General features: G+C 48.0%; 1 protein-coding gene across 1 annotated transcript in view; it reads left to right on the forward strand.

The window, feature by feature from the left end:
* The window catches only part of CPS1 (carbamoyl-phosphate synthase 1), a 244,199-nt gene that overhangs the window by 202,084 nt on the left and 21,184 nt on the right, over positions 1–20,931 (forward strand). Inside the window, 3 exon segments of the mRNA XM_060257389.1 lie at positions 215–385; positions 4,979–5,053; positions 15,372–15,470. Of these exon segments, the coding sequence (XP_060113372.1) occupies positions 215–385; positions 4,979–5,053; positions 15,372–15,470 (345 nt within the window).

The raw sequence follows: 20,931 nt of genomic DNA on the forward strand, positions 1-20,931 counted from the left end.
CCCAAGGAACCAAAACTCCAGAAGCCCACAAATATTGGGCTAAGTCAGAGAGTTTCCCTTGCTTCTACTGCAACAAGATCATGGATGACAGCACACAAATTGTACTTTTTGGGAAGACAGGTGTCTTCATGAAAGGCTGATGCTACAAGTGAGGCTTTGCTCTTTCTTGAGAACCAACATAGCAATTTTAAAGACGCCTTTCTATCTTCTTCAGGTGATTGAGTGCAACCTGCGTGCCTCGCGATCTTTCCCGTTTGTGTCCAAGTCTCTTGGTCTGGACTTCATTGATGTGGCCACTAAAGTGATGACAGGAGAGACAATCCACGAGACTGCCCTTCCTGTACTCGAGAAACCCATGATCCCTTCAGACTACGTGGGCGTCAAGGTACGGCTGAAGACAGCTACAGAAAAATGAACCCAGTCTCATAGTCCTGACTCTAGATCAGGGTTCTTCAACATGGCACCGCTGGGCACCGTGTTGCCCGCCAGAACTTTATTTGGCACCCACCAAGCTAGTCAGAAAGTTGGCAGGGCTATTGTAAAGCAGAACTTGTTATTGGAACTGAAGGGTTTTCAACGAGAGGAGCAGGAGGACTGAGAAGCACTGTGTGGGTCCATTTCCCCCTTCAGGCTTTTGTCTTCCCAGGAGGTGTGAGGAGGGAGATGTTTTGTTTGGCTCTGCCTCCTGCAGCAGCCATTTTGGGTTTGGCCCTGCCTGCTGTGGCAGACATTTTGAGGTGGCACTCACTCCCCCCCCCCCCCACCTGGTGAGCCAGCATGGTGTAATGGTTAAGAGTGGCAGATTCTAATCTGGAGAATCAGCTTTGATCCCCCACTCCATCTCCACATACAGCTGCTGGTGTGACCTTGGGTCAGTCACAAGTTGTCTTGGAGCTGTTCTCCTCCATCATTCAAAATGCCAAAGGCTCCTGTGGGGTTAAAAAAGTTGGAGCCCCATCTCTAGATGACAATCTCATAGTTAACGAAGGAAAAGAGCTTATATTGCAAAGAGGAACATATTGGCTGACAGCAGACAGGGCAGTTTGGGGTGACTCAGGGATGCCTCAGAAGCCAACTTTAGCTTGGAGAAACGTCGACTTGGGCTTGGACTCTTTAGCTTGGAGAAACGTCGACTGCGGGGTGTCATGATAGAGGTTTGCAAGATTGTGCATGGGATGGAGAAAGCAGAGAAAGAAGTACTTTTCTCCCTTTCTCACAATACGAGAACTCGTGGGCATTCAATGAAATTGCTGAGCAGTCAGGTTAAAATGGATAAAAGGAAGTCCTTCTTCACCCAAAGGGTGATTAACACGTGGAATTCACTGCCACAGGAGGTGGTGGCAGCTACAAGCATAGCCAGCTTTAAGAGGGGATTGGATAAAAATATGGAGCTATTAGCCACAGTATGTGTATATATATATGTGTGTGTGTGTGTGTGTGTGTATGTATATGTGTGTGTGCGTGTGTGTATGTATATGTGTGTGTATGTGTGTGTGTATGTATATGTGTGTGTATGTGTGTGTGTATACACACACACACATATATTGGCCCCTGTGTGACACAGAGTGTTGGACTGGAGGGGCCATTGGCCTGATCCAACAGGGCTTCTCTTATGTTCTTATGTGACACAGAGTGCTGGACTGGATAGGGCATTGGCCTGATCCAACAGGGCTTCTCTTATGTTCTTATGTGACCCAGAGTGTTGGACTGGATGGGCCATTGGCCCGATCCAACAGGGCTTCTCTTATGTTCTTATGTGACACAGAGTGCTGGACTGGATGGGCCACTGGCCTGATCCAACAGGGCTTCTCTTATGTTCTTATGTGACACAGAGTGCTGGACTGGATGGGCCATTGGCCTGATCCAACAGGGCTTCTCTTATGTGACACAGAGTGCTGGACTTGATAGGGCATTGGCCTGATCCAACAGGGCTTCTCTTATGTTCTTATGTGACACAGAGTGCTGGACTGGATGGGCCATTGGCCTGATCCAACATGGCTTCTCTTATGTTCTTAACTTGAAAAATCCATCCAAATGAGCATATCTGCTGCCGATCCCCATCCCATACTCACCCCGTCCTCTGGCATCCTTTAATTTAATTTAATTTTTCAATTTATACCCTGCCCTATCCTGCAAGCAGACTCTGGACAGTTTACAACATTAAAAAACCCTTATGAAACATCAAGCAGACTGCATCCAAACCGAATCATCTCATAATTACAGAATTAACAGAAACCATGATCCACATCATTGGAAACAAGTCGTCAACCACATATAGGCTAGTAGTGTTCAGCGTAACATAAGCACCTAGATGGTAAGGTGCTGGGGAGAGTGATGATTTCAGGGGACACCCGCTGGATTAATTAAAAGCCTGGTGGAAGAGCTCCATCTTACAGGCCTCGTGAAACTTAGATAAGTCCTGCAGGGCCTGGATCTCCAGCCATAGCTCATTCCACCAGGTGGGGGCCCACACCGAAAAGGCCCTACCCCTTGTTGAAGCCAGTTGGGCATCCTTAGGACCAGGGACTATGAGGAGATGTTGAGCAGCAGACCTCAGAACCCAGGGGGGGGGGCTCATATGGGGAGAGGCGGTCCCGGAGATATGCAGGCCCCAGGCTGTAAAGGGCCTTAAAGGTAAGGACCAACACCTTGAAATGCTCCGATCCTTTTGACGTCTGGACGCAGAAGCATGCAAGCCAGGTGCCTTGGCGGGGTGAACCCACCAAGCTGCCCAAAGCTGCTTCCAGCTTAAATAAACAAAACACCCCAAAAGCCTGGTGTTTGAAGGGTCCTTCCCTCCGGACAGGAACGAGCGACGGTTCTGGTCCGTGATCCCCCTCTGCCAAAGCCTTGTGTGGTTGACGTTAGCCGTTTGGACGGAAATCAGAAGCGCAGAGTTTATCCCTTTAGGCGACAATAAAATGCTGTTTGATCCCGGTGGCAGGAATGATTATGAAAATGTCAGGGATAATTAAAAGGCTCCGAACGAGTCCTGGGGGAACCCCCAGAACCTTTTGAAGAGAAGGCATACGATGAGAAGCTCATTTCCCCTCCCCTGCCGTGCCCGACTTGAATCCGGCGAACCGGTCTTCTTTCTGGGATGGGGTTGCCTGCCCAGGAGGATAGGAAAGGAAAAGAAAGGCCCCCTGTGCAAGCACCAGTCATTTTCGACTCTGGGGTAGAGCCAGGCTTTGCTTGAGCAGGAACGCACAGAAACGCAGTTCTGGCTGGCTTGGTGTGAGGGGGTGTGGCCTAATAAGCAAATGAGTTCCTGCTGGGCTTTTTTGGTAGCCCAACTGGGTAAAGCAGTTCCCCCAAAAGACCAAACTGCAGGTCAAGTTTGTGAAAAGCAAAAAAAGGGGTTGATTTTTTCAGACTGGGGCCTGTCTGACCTTGTTTCTACACAGTGCTGAGAAATCTATGAGTTCTATTATAAAGGATACAAACAGGTTCAGAGGGAGACTTCCACAGTCTCTTACCATGGGCTGCTTGCGGGGGGGGGGCACAGTGGGAGGGCTTCTAGTGCCCTGGCCCCATTGGTGGACCTCCTGATGGCACTTGGGTTTTTTTGGCCACTGTGTGACACAGAGTGTTGGACTGGATGGGCCACTGGCCTGATCCAACATGGCTTCTCTTATGCTCTCGTGTCTGCGGCAGTGATGCTCTGTATTCTTGGTGCTTGGGGGGGGCACAGTGGGAGGGCTTCTAGTGCCCTGGCCCCATTGGTGGACCTCCTGATGGCACTTGGGTTTTTTTGGCCACTGTGTGACACAGAGTGTTGGACTGGATGGGCCACTGGCCTGATCCAACATGGCTTCTCTTATGTTCTTATGGGCTCAAGAGATGGGACCCAACACAACAGCTGACCTTACGGGACTCCTCCTATTCCTCCTCCTTTCTTCTCCCCACCTGGTCATTCAAGTAGATTGTTTAATTAATTAATTAACTGTAGATTTATATGCCGTCCACTCTGCAAGCAGACTCTGGGTGGCTACCAGTCATGGTAAAAACAATTCAAATTACAATGATAAAAGAATAACAACATATATAAGCAATTTTTAAAAAACGACATTATTCGGTGCTATAAAAAGATTTCATAACAATGGCGGTTTCTCCATATCGCAGCGACATAACAGCGGCAGCCTCCTCCCACGTTAATTGTTGTAGGCCTGCCGAAAAAGTTCAGTTCTACAGGGCCTGCAGAATTGGGAGAGGTCCCGCAGGGCTCTTGTGGCCTCTGGGAGAGCATTCTATAACATCGGTGCTGCCACTGAGAAGGTCCTAGCCCATATAGAGCTTAGTCTGGCCTCCTTTGGTCCGGGGATAGATAACACGTTTTGCCCTCCTGAAAGCAATGCTCTCTGGGGTAGAATCATAGAGTTGGAAGGGACCTCTAGGGTCATCTAGTCCAACTCCCTGCACAATGCAGGAAACTCACAAATGCCTCCCCCTAAGTTCACAGGATCCTCATCACTGTCAGATGGCCATCTAGCCTCTGTTTAAAAACCTCCAAGGAAGGAGAGCCCACCACCTCCCGAGAAAGCCTGTTCCACTGAGGAATCGCTCTAAGGGTCAGGAAGTTCTTCCTAATGTTGAGCTGGAAACTCTTTTGATTTAATTTCAACCCATTGGTTCTGGTCTCCGGGGCCACAGAAAACAATTCCACACCATCCTCTATATCAGGGGTGGCCAACGGTAGCTCTCCAGATGTTTTTTTGCCTACAACTTCCATCAGCCTCAGCCATTGGCCATGCTGGCTGGGACTGATGGGAGTTGTAGGCAAAAAACATCTGAAGAGCTACCGTTGGCCACCCCTGCTCTATATGACAGCCCTTCAGGTCCTTGAAGATGGCGGTCCTATCACCTCTCAGCTGCCTCCTCTCCAAGCTAAAAATCCCCAGCTCCTTCAACCTTTCCTCATAGAATAATCTTTTCTCCCCCCCCCCCCCTTCCTTCTTTTCTTTCCTTTTCTTGCCAGGCTCCGATGTTCTCCTGGCCTCGCCTGAGGGATGTTGATCCTGTTCTCCGATGTGAAATGGCATCCACTGGGGAGGTATGTCATTTGGGGGGATATTTTTTTCTCACGGCATCAATACAACGTAGTCTCAAGCTGATGCGGGCTTGCGGTTTTTTTCCTGCTCCCTCTTCCGCTGTCATTCAAACAAGACTCTTAGGTGCGGTACAGATGGGCAGCTTCATCCCAAACTGTGCCGCCCCAAAATGGAGCAGGCAAATCCTGATGGAGTTGTTCAGTAGTCATCAGCCTACACGCTATTGCAGGGGTGGAATTCTAGCAGGAGTTCCTTTGCATGTTAGGCCACACCCCCTGATGTAGCCAATCCTCCAAGAGCTTACAAGGCTCTTTTTTGTAAGCTAAATCAGGATTGGCTAAATCAGAAGTCCAAAGGAACTCTTACTAGGATTCCACCCCTGTGTTATTGTATGGTTTTTGCCACTGTAATTAAGATTTTATATTGTTTTACACTGTAATTTTTAAAATCTGTACATGTATTGAAATTGTTGTGAGCCACCCTGAGCCCGCTTGCAGGTCAGGGTGGGATATAAATCCAAAAATTAAATTAAATTAAATCAGACGCTCTGGTGTGATGCACCCGCATATCGTGCAGGGGGCACTTTGGCGCCTTCACATAGTTGTTGTGCACCACCCCCTTACTACAGTTTGGGTTACTTTTTTCCCTTACATCTTTAGCTCATTCACTCTGGGCAGTTTTTTTTTTTAAACAATACCAGTGAGCACCTAGAAGAAGACGACTGAAGATTTACACCCCGCCCTTCTCTCTGAATCAGAGACTCAGAGCGTCTTACAATCTCCTATATCTTCTCCCCCCACAACAGACACCCTGTGAGGTGGGTGGGACTGAGAGAGCTCTCACAGCAGCTGCCCTTTCAAGGACAACTCTGCGAGAGTGATGGCTGATCCAAGGCCATTCCAGCAGGTGCAAATGGAGGAGTGGCAAATCAAACCCGGTTCTCCCAGATAAGAGTCTGCACACTTCACCACTACACCAATCTTTCTCTCTAGAGTGGATTGGCAGCTTTTTTTTGAGCAGGAAGGCACAGGAGTGATGCCGAGGCATCATACTAGTACTTTCAAACTGCTGCTGTGCTGAAAATCTTGTGCTGAAGACTGCAGGAGGTGACCAGATCAAAACACGACTTGTAGTAGCTCAGCAAGACTTCTGTTCAACAGGTGCGGCTACATGATTCCTACATAGAGTTCGTGTTTCATAGACCACTTCCTCTGGCCACAGACTTACATCGGAACCCGTGCTCAAGCTATTGCCCATCGGAGGGATGGTCTATTACTTTAAACACTGAGAGACTATTTGAATCATTGCTTTAGATATTGAGTGACTCTGTATATGTGGCAATTCGTGTGCATACAAGTAATGCGTTTCAAGGATATGAGGATATATTTTGGTTCAGTTTAAATAGAAAATATATTTAGTGTGGAAATTGTCTGAACAGGATAGATAAAACACAACATGGAGATGTAAGTGTGGCATTACACAGTGTTTTCTTGGTTTTGGCAACGCTAGGTTGGCAGGCTGTTGTTGAAAGAGCTTATTGTGCTGAAGCGCAAGTTCCCTTTAGAGCAGTGGTCCCAACCCCTGGGCCATGGACCGGTACTGGGCCGTCACCTGTTAGCAACCAGACCATGAGTTGTATAATTATTTTGGATGTGAGGGCAATCTGGCTGCGACATATGTCACCCCATTGATCGCCAGGGCTGTTTTGACTGATCTGGCGGGCTAGGCGGGTGTCCCTTACCTCCCTCACCACTCCATGTGCATTCCTCCCGAAGCTACATGCTCAGTCGAAGAGGACGACCATCCCAGAAAGAAGGAGTGTACCATTCATGGAGCCAGTCTGGTGTGGTGGTAAAGTGCATGAACTCTTATATGGAAGACTCACGTTCGATTCCCCACTCCTCCACTTGCAGCTGCTAGAATGGCCTTGGGTCAGCCATAGCTCTCTTATCTGAGAGAACCAGGTTTGATTCCCCACTTCTCCACTTGCACCTGCTGGAATGGCCTTGGGTCAGCCAGAGCTCTCTTATCTGGGAGAACCGGGTTTGATTCCCCACTCCTTCACTTGCAGCTGCTGGAATGGCCTTGGGTCAGCCAGAGCTCTCTTATCTGGGAGAACCGGGTTTGATTCCCCACTCCTTCACTTGCAGCTGCTGGAATGGCCTTGGGTCAGCCAGAGCTCTCTTATCTGGGAGAACCGGGTTTGATTCCCCACTCCTCCACTTGCAGCTGCTGGAATGGCCTTGGGTCAGTCAGAGCTCTCTTATCTGGGAGAACCGGGTTGATTCCCCACTCCTCCACTTGCAGCTGCTGGAATGGCCTTGGGTCAGCCAGAGCTCTCTTATCTGGGAGAACTGGGTTGGATTCCCCACTCCTCCACTTGCACCTGCTGGACTGGCCTTGGGTCAGCCAGAGCTCTCTTATCTGGGAGAACCGAATTTGATTCCCCACTCTTCCACTTGCAGCTGCTGGAATGGCCTTGGGTCAGCCATAGCTCTCTTATCTGAGAGAACCAGGTTTGATTCCCCACTTCTCCACTTGCACCTGCTGGAATGGCCTTGGGTCAGCCAGAGCTCTTGAAAGGGTCCTTGAAAGGGCAGCTGCTGTGAGAGCCCTCCCAGCCCCACCCACCTCACAGGGTGTCTGTTGTGGAGAAGGAAGATAAAGGAGATTGTGAGCTGTTCTGAGACTCTGAGTGGAGGGCGGGATATAAATCCAATGTCATCATCTTAACAACATAAGAACATAAGAAAAGCCATGTTGGATCAGGCCAATGGTCCATCCAGTCCAACACTCTATCACACAGTGGCCAAAATACACACACACACACACACACACACACACTGTGGCTAATAGCCACTGATGGATCTCTGCTCCATATTTTTATCCAATCCCCTCTTGAAGCTGTCTATGCTTGTAGCCGCCACCACCTCCCGTGGCATTGAATTCCACAATCACCCTTTGGGTGAAGCAGGACTTCTTTTTATCCATTTTAACCTGACTGCTCAGCAATTTCATTAAATGCCCACGAGTTCTTGTATTGAGAGAAAGGGAGAAAAGGACTTCTTTCTCTACCTTCTCCATCCCATGCATAATCTTGCAAACCTCTATCATGTCACCCCGCAGTCGACGTTTCTCCAAGCTAAAGAGCCCCAAGCGTTTTAACCTTTCCTCATAGGGAAAGTGTTCCAGCCCTTTAATCATTCTCGTTGCCCTTTTCTGCACTTTTTCCAGTGCTATAATATCCTTTTTGAGGTGCGGCGACCAGAACTGCACACAGTACTCCAAATGAGACCGCACCATCGATTTATACAGGGGCATTATGATACTGGCTGATTTGTTTTCAGTTCCCTTCCTAATAATTCCCAGCATGGCGTTGGCCTTTTTTATTGCAGTCGTACACTGTCTTGACATTTTCAGTGAGTTCTTCTTCTTCGGCATAATTATTTCATTATATATTCCAATGTAAATAAAGTGCAAAATCGTATCATCCAGAAACCATTCCCTTTCCCCCGGTCCATGGAAAAATTGTCTTCCATGAAACCGGTCCCTGGTGCCAAAAAGGTTGGGGACCGCTGCTTTAGCGAATCAATCTCTTTTTGAAGGAGAAATGTCGTGTACAACTTGGCACTCGCATTTCCCATCCAGTTCCTTTCGCCATAAAAAATCAAAATAACAACGAAGTGCTGGATGTTCCTCCTCCTTTGGGTCTGCCGGCAGAGGTCATTCCAACAGTATATAACCTCCGAGTGGGCTTTTTTCTCCCCGAGAGCTGTCATGTTCTGAAACATTTCAGAGCGAAAGGACGTGTTGTGAAGCTCCTTGCTAGCTCTCCACAGACAGGGAGACAGAGCCTTCAAGATCCCCGTCAAGGCGGGATTAGAGTGACACCATCAGACTTCCGGACATGAGCATTTCGACTTGGGCTGTAGGAGATACAGCAGGATAACAAATATCTGGGCTGATATTTTCACACTAGCTCGGTTACCACCAAGATGTATAATGCAGTGGGGTGGGGCCGGGAAATCCAGGGAAGGACTTAAGACCAGTGAGCCGACCCCACTTAGCTGCCAGGAAATTTCCAAATTGCAGCCCAGTGAACACAGACTGGGGAGAGGCAGGGGTCCGGTATGCCCCAGGAACACAGCCACTCCTAATCAATCAGCAGCAATCACCTTCAGCCCACTCAAACCAAACAAACAGCAGTTCCCCAGCAACCACAAACTCAAAATTTTCAGCAATCACCCAGTCACACAAACTCAGAAATTCTCAGCAACTCCCCCAGCTGTCTAGAAAGCCAAACCTCACCCTTATAGCACTTATTATCTGCTCTCTCTCAGAGCTCTCTGAAATGTGCTCAGCCTCTGGCAAGGTGCAGCTTAATCATACACACACACACACACACACACATATTGGCCATTGTGTGACACAGTGTTGGACTGGATGGGCCATTGGCCTGATCCAACATGACTTCTCTTATGTTCTTAATCACGTATCATGGCTCTATTTCTTCTTGGTGTGAAACATTTCCTTCTTTAGTGTCAATCATGCCCTGCTTGAGCCCCTATTGGCTTTCCCTTTGGGCTGTTCTGCTAGCTGGCTGTACTCCGGGAATGGGAAGATTATGCATGGGATAGAGAAGGTAGAGAAAGAAGGACTTTTCTCCCTTTCTCATAATATGAGAAGTCGTGGACATCCTCTCTCGTAGGAGAGCCAGTTTGGTGTAGTGGTTAAGTGTGCGGACTCTTATCTGGGAGAACCGGGTTTGATTCCCCACTCCTCCACTTGCACCTGCTAGCATGGCCTTGGGTCAGCCATAGCTCTGGCAGGGGTTGTCCTTGAAAGGGCAGCTGCTGTGAGAGCCCTTGCCAGCCCCACCCACCTCACAGGGTGTCTGTTATGGGGGAGGAAGGTAAAGGAGATTGTGAGCCGCTCTGAGACTCTTTGGAGTGAAGGGTGAGATATAAATCCTGGAAGCAAACTGGAAGAGCTCTGTTTAGTGGAGAGGGGAAAAAACTGATTGTCCCTCTGACTTTCAGAAAGGAGCTGATTTCATGAGTGAGAGGAAAGGAGTATAGCTGAGGGGGTGAGGCTTGGTTTTCTGAGCATTAGATGAAGGGAGAGAATAGTTTGGCCATAAAAGAGAGATTATTAACTTTTACGACTCCGAAAGATCCATATTCACAATTGCCATAAAACAGGAGAGTTGCGAAGGTCTTTCTTACAAGTGAATAGAGAATAATAATTCTCCGCTGTTGAAACAGTCGCTTAGTCTACGGATGTTTTTTAAGGACATGTCGAACTCCTGGTGGGTGAGAACGTGTGGAAGCTGTGAGGGCTAGGGGTTCCCAACAGGCCTGGAGAAATATATTCATGTCCCCTGAACAGCAGCTCAATGTGTGGAAATGGGCAGCTGAAACTTTTGGAGTTAAATGACATCACCAGTTAAATAATATCTAATTAAGTCCTTTGTTAGGGAGGGAAGGCAGCTTGGCGTAGCCTGATCTCACCAGATCTTGTTAGATCTTGGAGGTCAAGCAGGACCAGTGTTTGGAAGGGAGGCCACCAAACACTGAGGGGCAGTAGCTCACTGGTATAGTATCCACTTGGCGTGCAGAAGGTCCCAGGTTCAATCCCGGCATCTCCAGTTAAAAGGATGAGGCAGTAGGTAATGTGAAAGGCCTTCGCCTGAAAACTGCTGCCAGTTTGAGGAGACACTGTTAGCACTGATGGACCAGGGGCCGGCTCAGTATCAGGCAACTTCATGTGCTTGAATAAAATCCGGCTCCTCAGATCTTGGAAGCTAAACAGGGTCAGTACTTGGATGGGAGACCACCAAGGAAGGCTCTGCAGAGGAAGGCAAGGGCCATCCACCTCTGCTCCTCAGATCCTGGAAGCTAAGCTGAGTCGGTTCTTGGATGGGAGACCACCAAGGAAGGTTCTGGAGAGGAAGGCGATGGCCAACCACCTCTGCTTCTCAGATCTCGGAAGCTAAGCAGGGCTGGTACTTGGATGGGAGACCACCAAGGAAGGCTCTGCAGAGGAAGGCAATGGCCAACCCCCTCTGCTCCTCAGATCTTGGAAGCTAAGCAGGGTCAGTACTTGGATGGGAGACCACCAAGGAAGGCTCTGCAGAGGAAGGCAATGGCAAACCACCTCTGCTTCTCAGATCTTGGAAGCTAAGCAGGATCAATGATTGGAAGGGACACCACCAATGAAGGCTCTGTAGAGGAAGGCAAGGGCCATCCACCTCTGCTTCTCAGATCCTGGAAGCTAAGCTGAGTCGGTACTTGGATGAGTGACCACCAAGGAAGACTCTGTAGAGGAAGGCGATGGCCAACCACCTCTGTTTCTCAGATCTCGGAAGCTAAGCAGGGCTGGTACTTGGATGGGAGACCACCAAGGAAGGTTCTGGAGAGGAAGGCAATGGCAATCCACCTCTGCTTCTCAGATCTTAGAGAGTGTTTTCGGGAGAGGCATCGGATGCTATGTCAAAAATTTGGTGCCCCTACCTCAAAAACAGCCCCCCAAGCCTACAGATCAATTCTCCATTATACCCTATGGGAATGGGTCTCCATAGGGAATAATGGAGTGCCCAGCAGACATTTCCCTCCCCCCCCCCCACTTTGTGATGGCCTCCAAACTGGGGGGATTCCCTGCCCCCATCTGGGGATTGGCAACCCTGCTCATCAAGGATGCTGCAATTCTTTTGTCTAGGGAACAGTTAGTAAAGTGATAGATGTTATTACCAGATAGATTTCTAGTTCTTTTTTTTTTTCTTTCCTGACTTTTTTGTGGCTTTGATTTCTGTGCACAGACACTATGAAGAGTTTCCCAAGTCCTCTGGAAATGTCTAGACGTTCATGCTAGGCAACCCATGGCAGGCTGCGGCCCTGATTTAAGCACGCCATTTACAGCCCTCGCTATTAGTTAAGCATTAAGTGTTATGAACATTGTGTCAAGCACACGCCTACTGTGTGAACCAGACGCTGCGTTGGGTGTCCATATAATTCCTGGCAGGGTCTATTTCTGCTGCTCCGTGGTGTGCTGTTTGAGAGTAAAGCATTGCTTATTCCTTTGTTATTGTTTAATTAAAAAATAAGATTTGCCTGTGTTGATCTGCCATTTTCCCTGCTGGGTTCCAAACTAGAGGTAGCTGGCATTACTTAAGGAAGAGCATTTTGTGCTTTTCAGCAGCGGCGCCAGGGTTTGCGGCGCCCCAGGCGAGGCACTCCAGCCTATGCCTGCTCCGCTGCCCCCCCCGCCACAGCCCCTTCCTCCTCTCTACTGCTGCCGCCTGCCCACCCTTCCATAAGAACATAAGAGAAGCCATGTTGGATCAGGCCAATGGGCCATCCAGTCCAGCACTCTGTGTCACACAGTGGCCAAAAAACCCGTGCCATCAGGAAGTCCATCAGTGGGGCCAGGACACTAGAAGCCTTCCCACTGTGCCCCCCCCCCCAAGTACCGAGAATGCAGAGCATCACTGCCACAGACATAAGAACATAAGAGAAGCCATGTTGGATCAGCCCAATGGCCCACCCAGTCCAACACTGTGTCATACAGTGGCCAAAAAATCAGGCACCATCAGGAGGCCCATCAGTGGGACCAGGACACCAGAAGCCCTCCCACTGTGCCCCACCCCCCCAAGCACCAAGAATACAGAGCATCACTGCCCCAGACAGAGAGTTCCAACAATACCCTGTGGCTAATAGCCACCGATGGACCTCTGCTCCATATGTTGATCCAATCCCCTCTTGAAGCTGGCGATGCTTGTAGCCACCGCCACCTCCTGTGGCAGTCAATTCCATGTGTTAATCACTCTTTGGGTGAAGAAGGACTTCCGTTTATCCATTCTAACCTGACTGCTCAGCAATGTCATTGAATGCCCACGAGTTCTCGTATTGTGAGAAAGGGAGAAAAGTACTTCTTTCTCTACTTTTTCTATCCCATGCACAATCTTGCAAACCTCTATCATGTCACCCCACAGTCGACGTTTCTCCATGCTAAAGAGCCCCAAGCGCTTTAACTTTTCTTCATAAGGAAAGGGTTCCAAGCCTTGAATCATTCTAGTTGCCCTTTTCTGGACTTTTCCCAATGTTATAATATCTTTTTTGAGGTGCAGTGACCGGAACTGTGCACAGTACTCCAAAGGAGGTCGTACCACATCACTCCAGGCACTGGCCTTGTGAGTCAAGTAGTGCTCTTCTCCAAATCACTCTTCATCCCCTTGTCCTGCTGCTGGACTTTAAGGCTGGTTGAAGCATCCCACACCGCTGGGCTTCTGGGTCAGTGCTTCTTCCAAGCCATCAGAAGTCCAGCCTGGTTGTTGGGATTACAAATGGAAAGTTTTCCGAAACAAGATAGAACGCTGGTGTGGTATCTGCTTTCAGCTGCAAGGACATTATATGTGCAGTTATGGAAGCAAGATAAAATACCAAAGAAATAAGATTGGATTTTAAAAGTTATTTCTTGGAGTGAAATGGACAAACTTACAAGAATCTTAAAAGACTATGATTTGGAGAAGTTCAGAAAAGAATGGGAGAAATTTCAAAAATATGTTGAAAAACATTGGAAGTTAAAGGGACATTTAGTGATTTTTGACAATAGTTGAGATGTGGCGGAACAATGGACTAAAATTTTTAAAGGAATAATTTTCCTGAGCTTAAGGTGTAAAGCAAAAGTGAAGATGGATTTACAGACTTTAACTTTCTTATTTTGTGGTTTTTATTTCTTTGTTATAGTGATGAAGATTTAAAATGGAGATTCTTTGATTTGATAAAATTACCTTGTATTTTTTTTTTTTTAATTTTAAGTAAACACCGGCGGGAGTCAGGAAAAGGGTGGGAGAGGAGGAGGGGAGAAAAGTGTGCTGTATTGTTGCCAACTTGTATTATTCTTTGTTTTCTTTGGAAATAGTATAACAATATATTGCGGATTAATAAAATTGGTTTAAGCAAAACAAAGAAGTCCAGCCTGGCTGGTGCCCCCCGTGGCGGGAAGCTGCTAGACGCAGTTGCCTCCATGGCTTGGTGGTTGGTGCTGGCCCTGGTTCCTTTCTTTAAACAAGAGAAGAAGATGCTATTTTGCTTTGGATTCCTAGAACTGGAATATTCGGTTAATATAGCAGTCCTTGATGCGTGATACCGAGTGGAGTAAATACATTAACTAAGAAGTCTATTGCAAAAAAGGCAAACCTGCGTTTACTCAAGGTAATCCGCATTCTGGTTGCAAGGAAGAGAAGAGAGAGAAGCCTCATCTAATTCCCCATCACAAATAGCAACTTGTCCAGCATCATGTGTGTGAGAGGATGAGGGCACTGCCTCTACAGGAGAGACCTGCAAAGACATGTGTCTCCATGGAAGGCCATGTGAGAGTGTGAGAGGGCAAAGGGACATGAGGGGTCAGAGGGTAGCTCCCAGGATAACACAGGAAAAGGCATCCCATTCAAGGAGATAACACCTGTATACCTGTAGAGTGATGTCCGGGCAGACTGAGTGACTCACTCCAACAATGATACATGGGAAGGAAAGGTCCCCTGTGCAAGCACCAGTTGTTTCCGAATCTGGGGTGACGTTGCTTTCACAACGTTTTCACAGTAGACTTTTTACAGGGTGGTTTGCCATTGCCTTCCCCAGTCATCTACGCTCCCCCTCAGCAAGATGGGTACTCATTTTACCGACGTCGGAAGGATGGAAGGCTGGGTCAGCCTGGAGCTGGCTACCTGAACCAGCTTTTGCTGGGATCGAACTCAGGTTGTGAGCAGAGGACTCTGACTGCAGTACTGCAGCTTTACCACTCTGCGCCATGGGACTCTTACTCAATACATGAGAGGTTCAAGATAATTTACCCTCTTGAATGCCAGCTTGTCTGGCATTGTGTGTGTGGGAGTTTGAGGGCACTGTGTCCACAAGAGAGACCTGCAGAGACATGTGTCTCCATGGAAGGCCATGTGAAAGAGGGAGAGGACAAAGTGAGAGACAGAGCAGGAGTCAGAGGGCAGCTCCCCAGTAAAGATAAGAAAGGCATCCCATTCAAGGTATTGTGTGTGGAGGAGTTTGAGGGCACTGTAGCCACAGGAGAGACCTGCAGAGACATGTGTCTCCATGGAAGGCCATGTGAAAGAGGGAGAGGACAAAGGGAGACACAGGAGGGGTCAGAGGGCAGCTCCCTGGTAAAGACGAGAGATAACACCTATCCATGCTTAGAGTGATGTAGCGCTCCCCTCCCAGGACCAGGTGTGCTGAGTCACTCATTCCAGCACTGAGATCAAATCAAATTACTTTGTTCAATCTTCTCTCCCCTCACCCACCCCTTTAGGTGGCCTGTTTTGGAGAAAATGTCCACGCTGCCTTCCTGAAGGCGATGCTGTCAACAGGATTTAAGATGCCGCAGAAAGGAATCCTGCTCGGAATCAAGGTGAGCAGCAGTAACAAAACCAAACCAATGAGCAATCTAGTGCAGGGGTGTCCAAGCAACTGACTATCATCTGCTTCTTTCTCCCTCTCTCTTGCTTCCTTCTGCATCACAGCTTGCTTTGCGAGGCTTGCTCAATTACACAGGAGCCTCTATTTTGCCCTTTGGCTTAGGCTCCTCCCGTGGGGAGGAAGGTGGGGAGGGAGAGCTTGCTGTGCCAGGCTCTCTCAACCGCACAGCAGAGCCACTAAGCCAAGCCTCTCTTCCTTCCATTGGCTGAGGCTCCTCCCCCTCCTGGTCCCCTGGGAAAGGAAGGAAAGAGCCAGAGCTTCCTTTGCCCAGTTCCCTGGATCCCAAGGGAGAAATGCAAACACTGAGTACTAATGTTTTAAGGATGTTTTAAGGTTTTAGAAAAATCTTTGTGTCCTTTAAAAAGTTTATATCTCTGCTGCTTAATCTTAAACAGGTGCACACATGGCCCGGCCTGACATGGCTTGGCCCGACAAGGCTTGGCCCGACAAGGTCTCATTTACGTCTGATTCAACCCTCATAACAAATGAGTTCGACACCCCTGATCTAGCGGCTTCCCGGCTGGAACAAATAGGGTGGGGGAGCACCCTTGCTTGGCTTTGCATGCAGAAGGGTCCAGGGCTTCTTCTCAAACGAGAGAGGGATCATAAGAACATAAGAGAAGCCATATTGGATCAGGCCAATGGCCCACCCAGTCCAACACTCTGTGTCACATAAGAACATAAGAGAAGCCATGTTGGATCAGGCCAATGGCCCACCCAGTCCATCACTTTGTGTCACATAAGAACATAAGAAAAGCCATGTTGGATCAGACCAGTGGCCCATGCTGTCCAACACTTTGTGTCACATAAGAACATAAGAGAAGCCATGTTGGATCAGGCCAATGGCCCATCCAGTCCAACACTCTGTGTCACATAAGAACATAAGAGAAGCCATGTTGGGTCAGGCCAATGGCCCATCCAGTCCAACACTCTGTGTCACATAAGAACATAAGAGAAGCCATGTTGGGTCAGGCCAATGGTCCATCTAGTCCAACACTCTGTGTCACATAAGAACATAAGAGAAGCCCTGTTGGATCAGGCCAATGGCCCATCCAGTCCAACACTCTGTGTCACGTAAGAACATAAGAGAAGCCATGTTGGATCAGGCCAATGGCCCATCCAGTCCAACACTCTGTGTCACGTAAGAACATAAGAGAAGCCCTGTTGGATCAGGCCAATGGCCCATCCAGTCCAACACTCTGTGTCACATAAGAACATAAGAGAAGCCATGTTGGGTCAGGCCAATGGTCCATCTAGTCCAACACTCTGTGTCACATAAGAACATAAGAGAAGCCATGTTGGATCAGGCCAATGGCCCATCCAGTCCAACACTCTGTGTCACATAAGAACATAAGAGAAGCCATCTTGGATCAGGCCAATGGCCCATCCAGTCCAACACTCTGTATCACACAGTGCATCTCAGGCTGGGTACAGAGAGGCAGCTTCGTGCACACCAGAGGCACCCCAATCTGTGCCCCTCCCCAAATAGAGTGGCCAAATTTTGGTTCAGATGCTTCTGCATGATATGCCCGTATATCTTATGGGGGGCACTTTGGCACATTCACACGATTGTTGCACAGCATCCCCTTAGCACAGTTTGAGTTTCTTTTTTCACCTTACATTTTGAGTGGCCATGCATTCACACAATCATGTGCGCTGGGCAGTTTTTTGTTGTTTTTTTTTAAAAGAGAATATCAGTGATCTCTTATTTATTTATTTATTTATTTAATTTATTTATATTTGAACTTATATCCCGCCCTTCTCACCGAAGTGTCTCAGGGCGGCTTACAACATTGTAATTTACATAGATTCAATTTAAAAACATTTACATAATACAGTTAAAACCATAATTAATAAAACAGAAATAAAATAAAACCAGCGGTCTGCAAGTACATTTTTGTTCCATCCAGAAGGTTTTCTCATTGTCAGTTAGGTGTTATAGGCCTGCCGGAAGAGGGCTGTCTTACAGGCCCTGCGGAACTGCCCTAGGTCCCGCAGGGCCCGCACCTCCTCCGGCAGTTGGTTCCACCAGTAAGGTGCCATTATTGAGAAGGCCCGATCCCTGGTGGATTTTAGGCGGGCCTCCTTTGGCCCAGGGATTACCAACAGGTTTTGTGAACCCGATCGTAGTACTCTCTGGGGAACAGATTGGCGGGCTCACACAGCCCATTCACCTCACTTGCGTGCTTCTTAGTTTGGATTCATGGAAAGACAGATGGAGAATGGCAGAAGCATTTGCTACCACTTCCCAAGTGGTAGCTATCTGATCTATGATCTAAGGGTCTTAGTGGACCATATGCTGAACATGAGTCATCAGTGTGATGTGGTGGCTAAAAAGGCAAATGCAACTTTGGGCTGTATCAACAGAAGTCTAGTGTCCAGATCACGTGAAGTGATGATATCGCTTTACTCTGCTATGGTAAGACCTCACCTGGAGTATTTTGTTCGGTTTTGGGCACCACATTTTAAGAAGGATGTAGACAAGCTGGAACGGGTGCAGAGGAGGATGATGAAGATGGTGAGGGGTCTGGAGACCAAGTCCTATGAAGAAAGGTTGAAGGAGCTGGGCATGTTTAGTCTGGAGTGGAGGCGACTGAGAGGTGATAGAACCACCATCTTCAAGTACTTGAAGGGCTGTCATCTAGAGCATGTTGTGGAATTGTTATCTATGGCCCCAGAAGGTAGGACCAGAACTAATGGGTTGAAATTAAATCAAAAGAGTTTCCGTCTCAACATTAGGAAGAACTTCCTGACCGTTAGAGAAGTTTCTCAGTGGAACAGACTCCCTTGGGAGGTAGTGGGCTCTCCTTCCTTGGAGGTTTTGAAACAGAGGTTTTTAAACAGAATTTAGGGGGAGGTGTTTGTGAGGTTCCTGCATTGTGCAGGGGGTTTGACTAGGTCTCTTCCAACTCTGTGATTGTATGATTCTATTATCTGTGTCAGTGACATCAGAGGATGGTAGTGGTATGGACAGCAGCTTGCATCTTTAATCTACCTGGGGGTTGTGTCTATGTCGGCTTAAACTGGCCATCTGGATTCAGCCTCAGAATGGGGAGGCCCTTAAAACTGATGGGAGCTGCTGGCTTCTGGTGTCTCGACACAGTATAGGTAGGCTCGCCAATCCCCAGGTCCCAGTGGGGGTTCCCCCACTTTCACAGGCTCTTTCCCACCCCTAGCCAGCTGTCTGGTGGGGGAAAGCCCCGCCCCAACAGCCCCCATGTGCCTTCAAACCTCGAAGGCTTAAGAAGACCCTGGGAACAGCTTTTTTCCTAGAAAGGTGCTCTGTGCCTTTAAATCTTAGCTATTTAGGGCGAGCCGGCAGAATGACGTGCCTGGTGGAAGGGAAGGGAAGGAGTCCAGAAACTGTGTTGATTTTAGGATCGTCTCAGAGGCCGTTTGCACAGGAAAGGGTAAGCTAGAACCTTTAATTTTTAACCTGGTGTTATTCTTTAGAACTTGGAACTTCAGCAAGTCATGAGTAAATTGCCCTAGTGAGACCACACAAGTGTGGAATTGCAAAGTTTATTCTGAACTCTCTCTCTTTCCCTCTGTGTGTGTGTGAGAGAGAGAGAGAGAGAGAGAGAGAGAGAGAGAGAGAGAATACAGAGAAGCTGGTTGGGGTGAGGAACTGCACTGCAGTTTTTGTTTTACTTATTTATTTTAGGAAATGTGAAAGTCTCCTGGCTCCACCCCCAAAGTCCCCAGATATTTTCTGAGACAGACTTAGCAACCCTGCCAGAACTTCCTTTGGAGTTCAATGATGCTTGTCACAACCTTGCTATTAGCTCCACCCCCAAAGTCTCCTGGCTCCATCCCCAAAGTCCCCAGATATTTTTTGAATTGGATTTGGCAACGCTAAGCATAATTTCAGGTGTCTGACAAGCAAACCAGAGACTTTTCAATGTCTTCATCTTTGTCTCTTTGGAAACGGAAACTTTTTCTGTGGCCTGGGCAAATTTAAGCAGATTGGAGTGAGCGACTTCGAGAACGCCGCGGATTCCGAATTTTGTGCTCCCGGGCATGGAAAGCAGATTGCCTCTCGGCCAGTTGTCATTCATAATTCCACTTCGTTGCATTGAAAGCGTTACCGGGATGGAGGGAAGCATCTACAATGCAAAGAACACCCTGATGCATTTGGAGTTCTAAATAAGGCTTGGGAATATGCATCTCAGAACAATAAAAGTAAGCAGGCAAAGCCCCCCCTCAAACGAAATAAATGCAAGACCCCCTCTCTCTCTGATGCTTCTTCTCTGCTCCGGGGTAATTACAAGCTGCAGGAGATACAGAAGTGTGAGACGTTCATAAATCTCCCGAAGGCCCGCACGTCTGTTCCCCCAAATGATCCGTCACTGCATCTGAGATTGGAAAGTGCGAGGGCTCTCATAAAAACAATGGATGGCCTTTTCCAATCCCCCCGCTGCGCTTGTAATAAGCTTACGCCCCACATAAAGTCAATAAGAAAATAATTAAAAACAATACTGGCTTCCCAGTCCGTGAGTGATTATTACAGATGCTGAGACACTGTACGAGGATCGGGCGCACCGGTTTCAGCAAAAGGAAGCGGGCTCAAGGAAGGGGGAGAGAGGAAGAAAATGCAAAGGTTGCAAGGAAAATAACATTGGGGGCCAGTTCCGGATGCCTAGGAAATAAATAATAGTTCACACACAAATCAGCTACACTCTTATCCGTTCATTTATATATAGGGTTGCCAAATCCAATTCAAGAAATATCTGGGGACTTCGGAGTTAGAGCCAGGAGACTTTGGGGGTGGAGCCAAGAGCAGGGTTGTGACAAGCATAATTGAACTCCAAGGGGAGTTCTGGCCATCACATTTAAAGGGACAGCACACCTTTTAAATACCTTCCCTCTATTGGAAATAATGAAGGATTGGGGCACCTTCTTTTGGGGCTCACAGATTTGGACCTCTCAATCCAATCCTTTTGAAACTTGGAGAGTTCTTTGGGGAGAGGCACTGGATGCTATGCTGCAAATCCGGTGCATATACCTCAAAGAACAGCCCCCCCAGAGCCCCAGATACACGTGGATCAATTCTCCATTATACCCTTGGCTGAAAAGGGAGTCCCGGGGGGGGGGCTCCTTTGAGGGATCTCCAGAGAGAAGTTGCATATTCATCGTCTGCAGAAGTTTCCAGAGTCATCGATTTGGCATAAGCTCCAAACCTTCTTTTACAATTTTAAACATCTAATCTACAAAGGACTGGTGTTGATTTGGATAAACTACGGAAAAAAGGTACTGATTGCTATCCATTCTGGGACTAATTAAAGTTAAACAAAACAAAAGTAAGAACATAAGAGAAGCCATGTTAGATCAGGCCAATGGCCCATCTAGTCCAACACTCTGTGGCACACACACACACACATATAAACTGTGGC

Source organism: Heteronotia binoei, chromosome 16 (genome assembly GCF_032191835.1).
Source record: "Heteronotia binoei isolate CCM8104 ecotype False Entrance Well chromosome 16, APGP_CSIRO_Hbin_v1, whole genome shotgun sequence".
NCBI classification, from domain to species: Eukaryota; Metazoa; Chordata; class Lepidosauria; order Squamata; family Gekkonidae; genus Heteronotia; species Heteronotia binoei.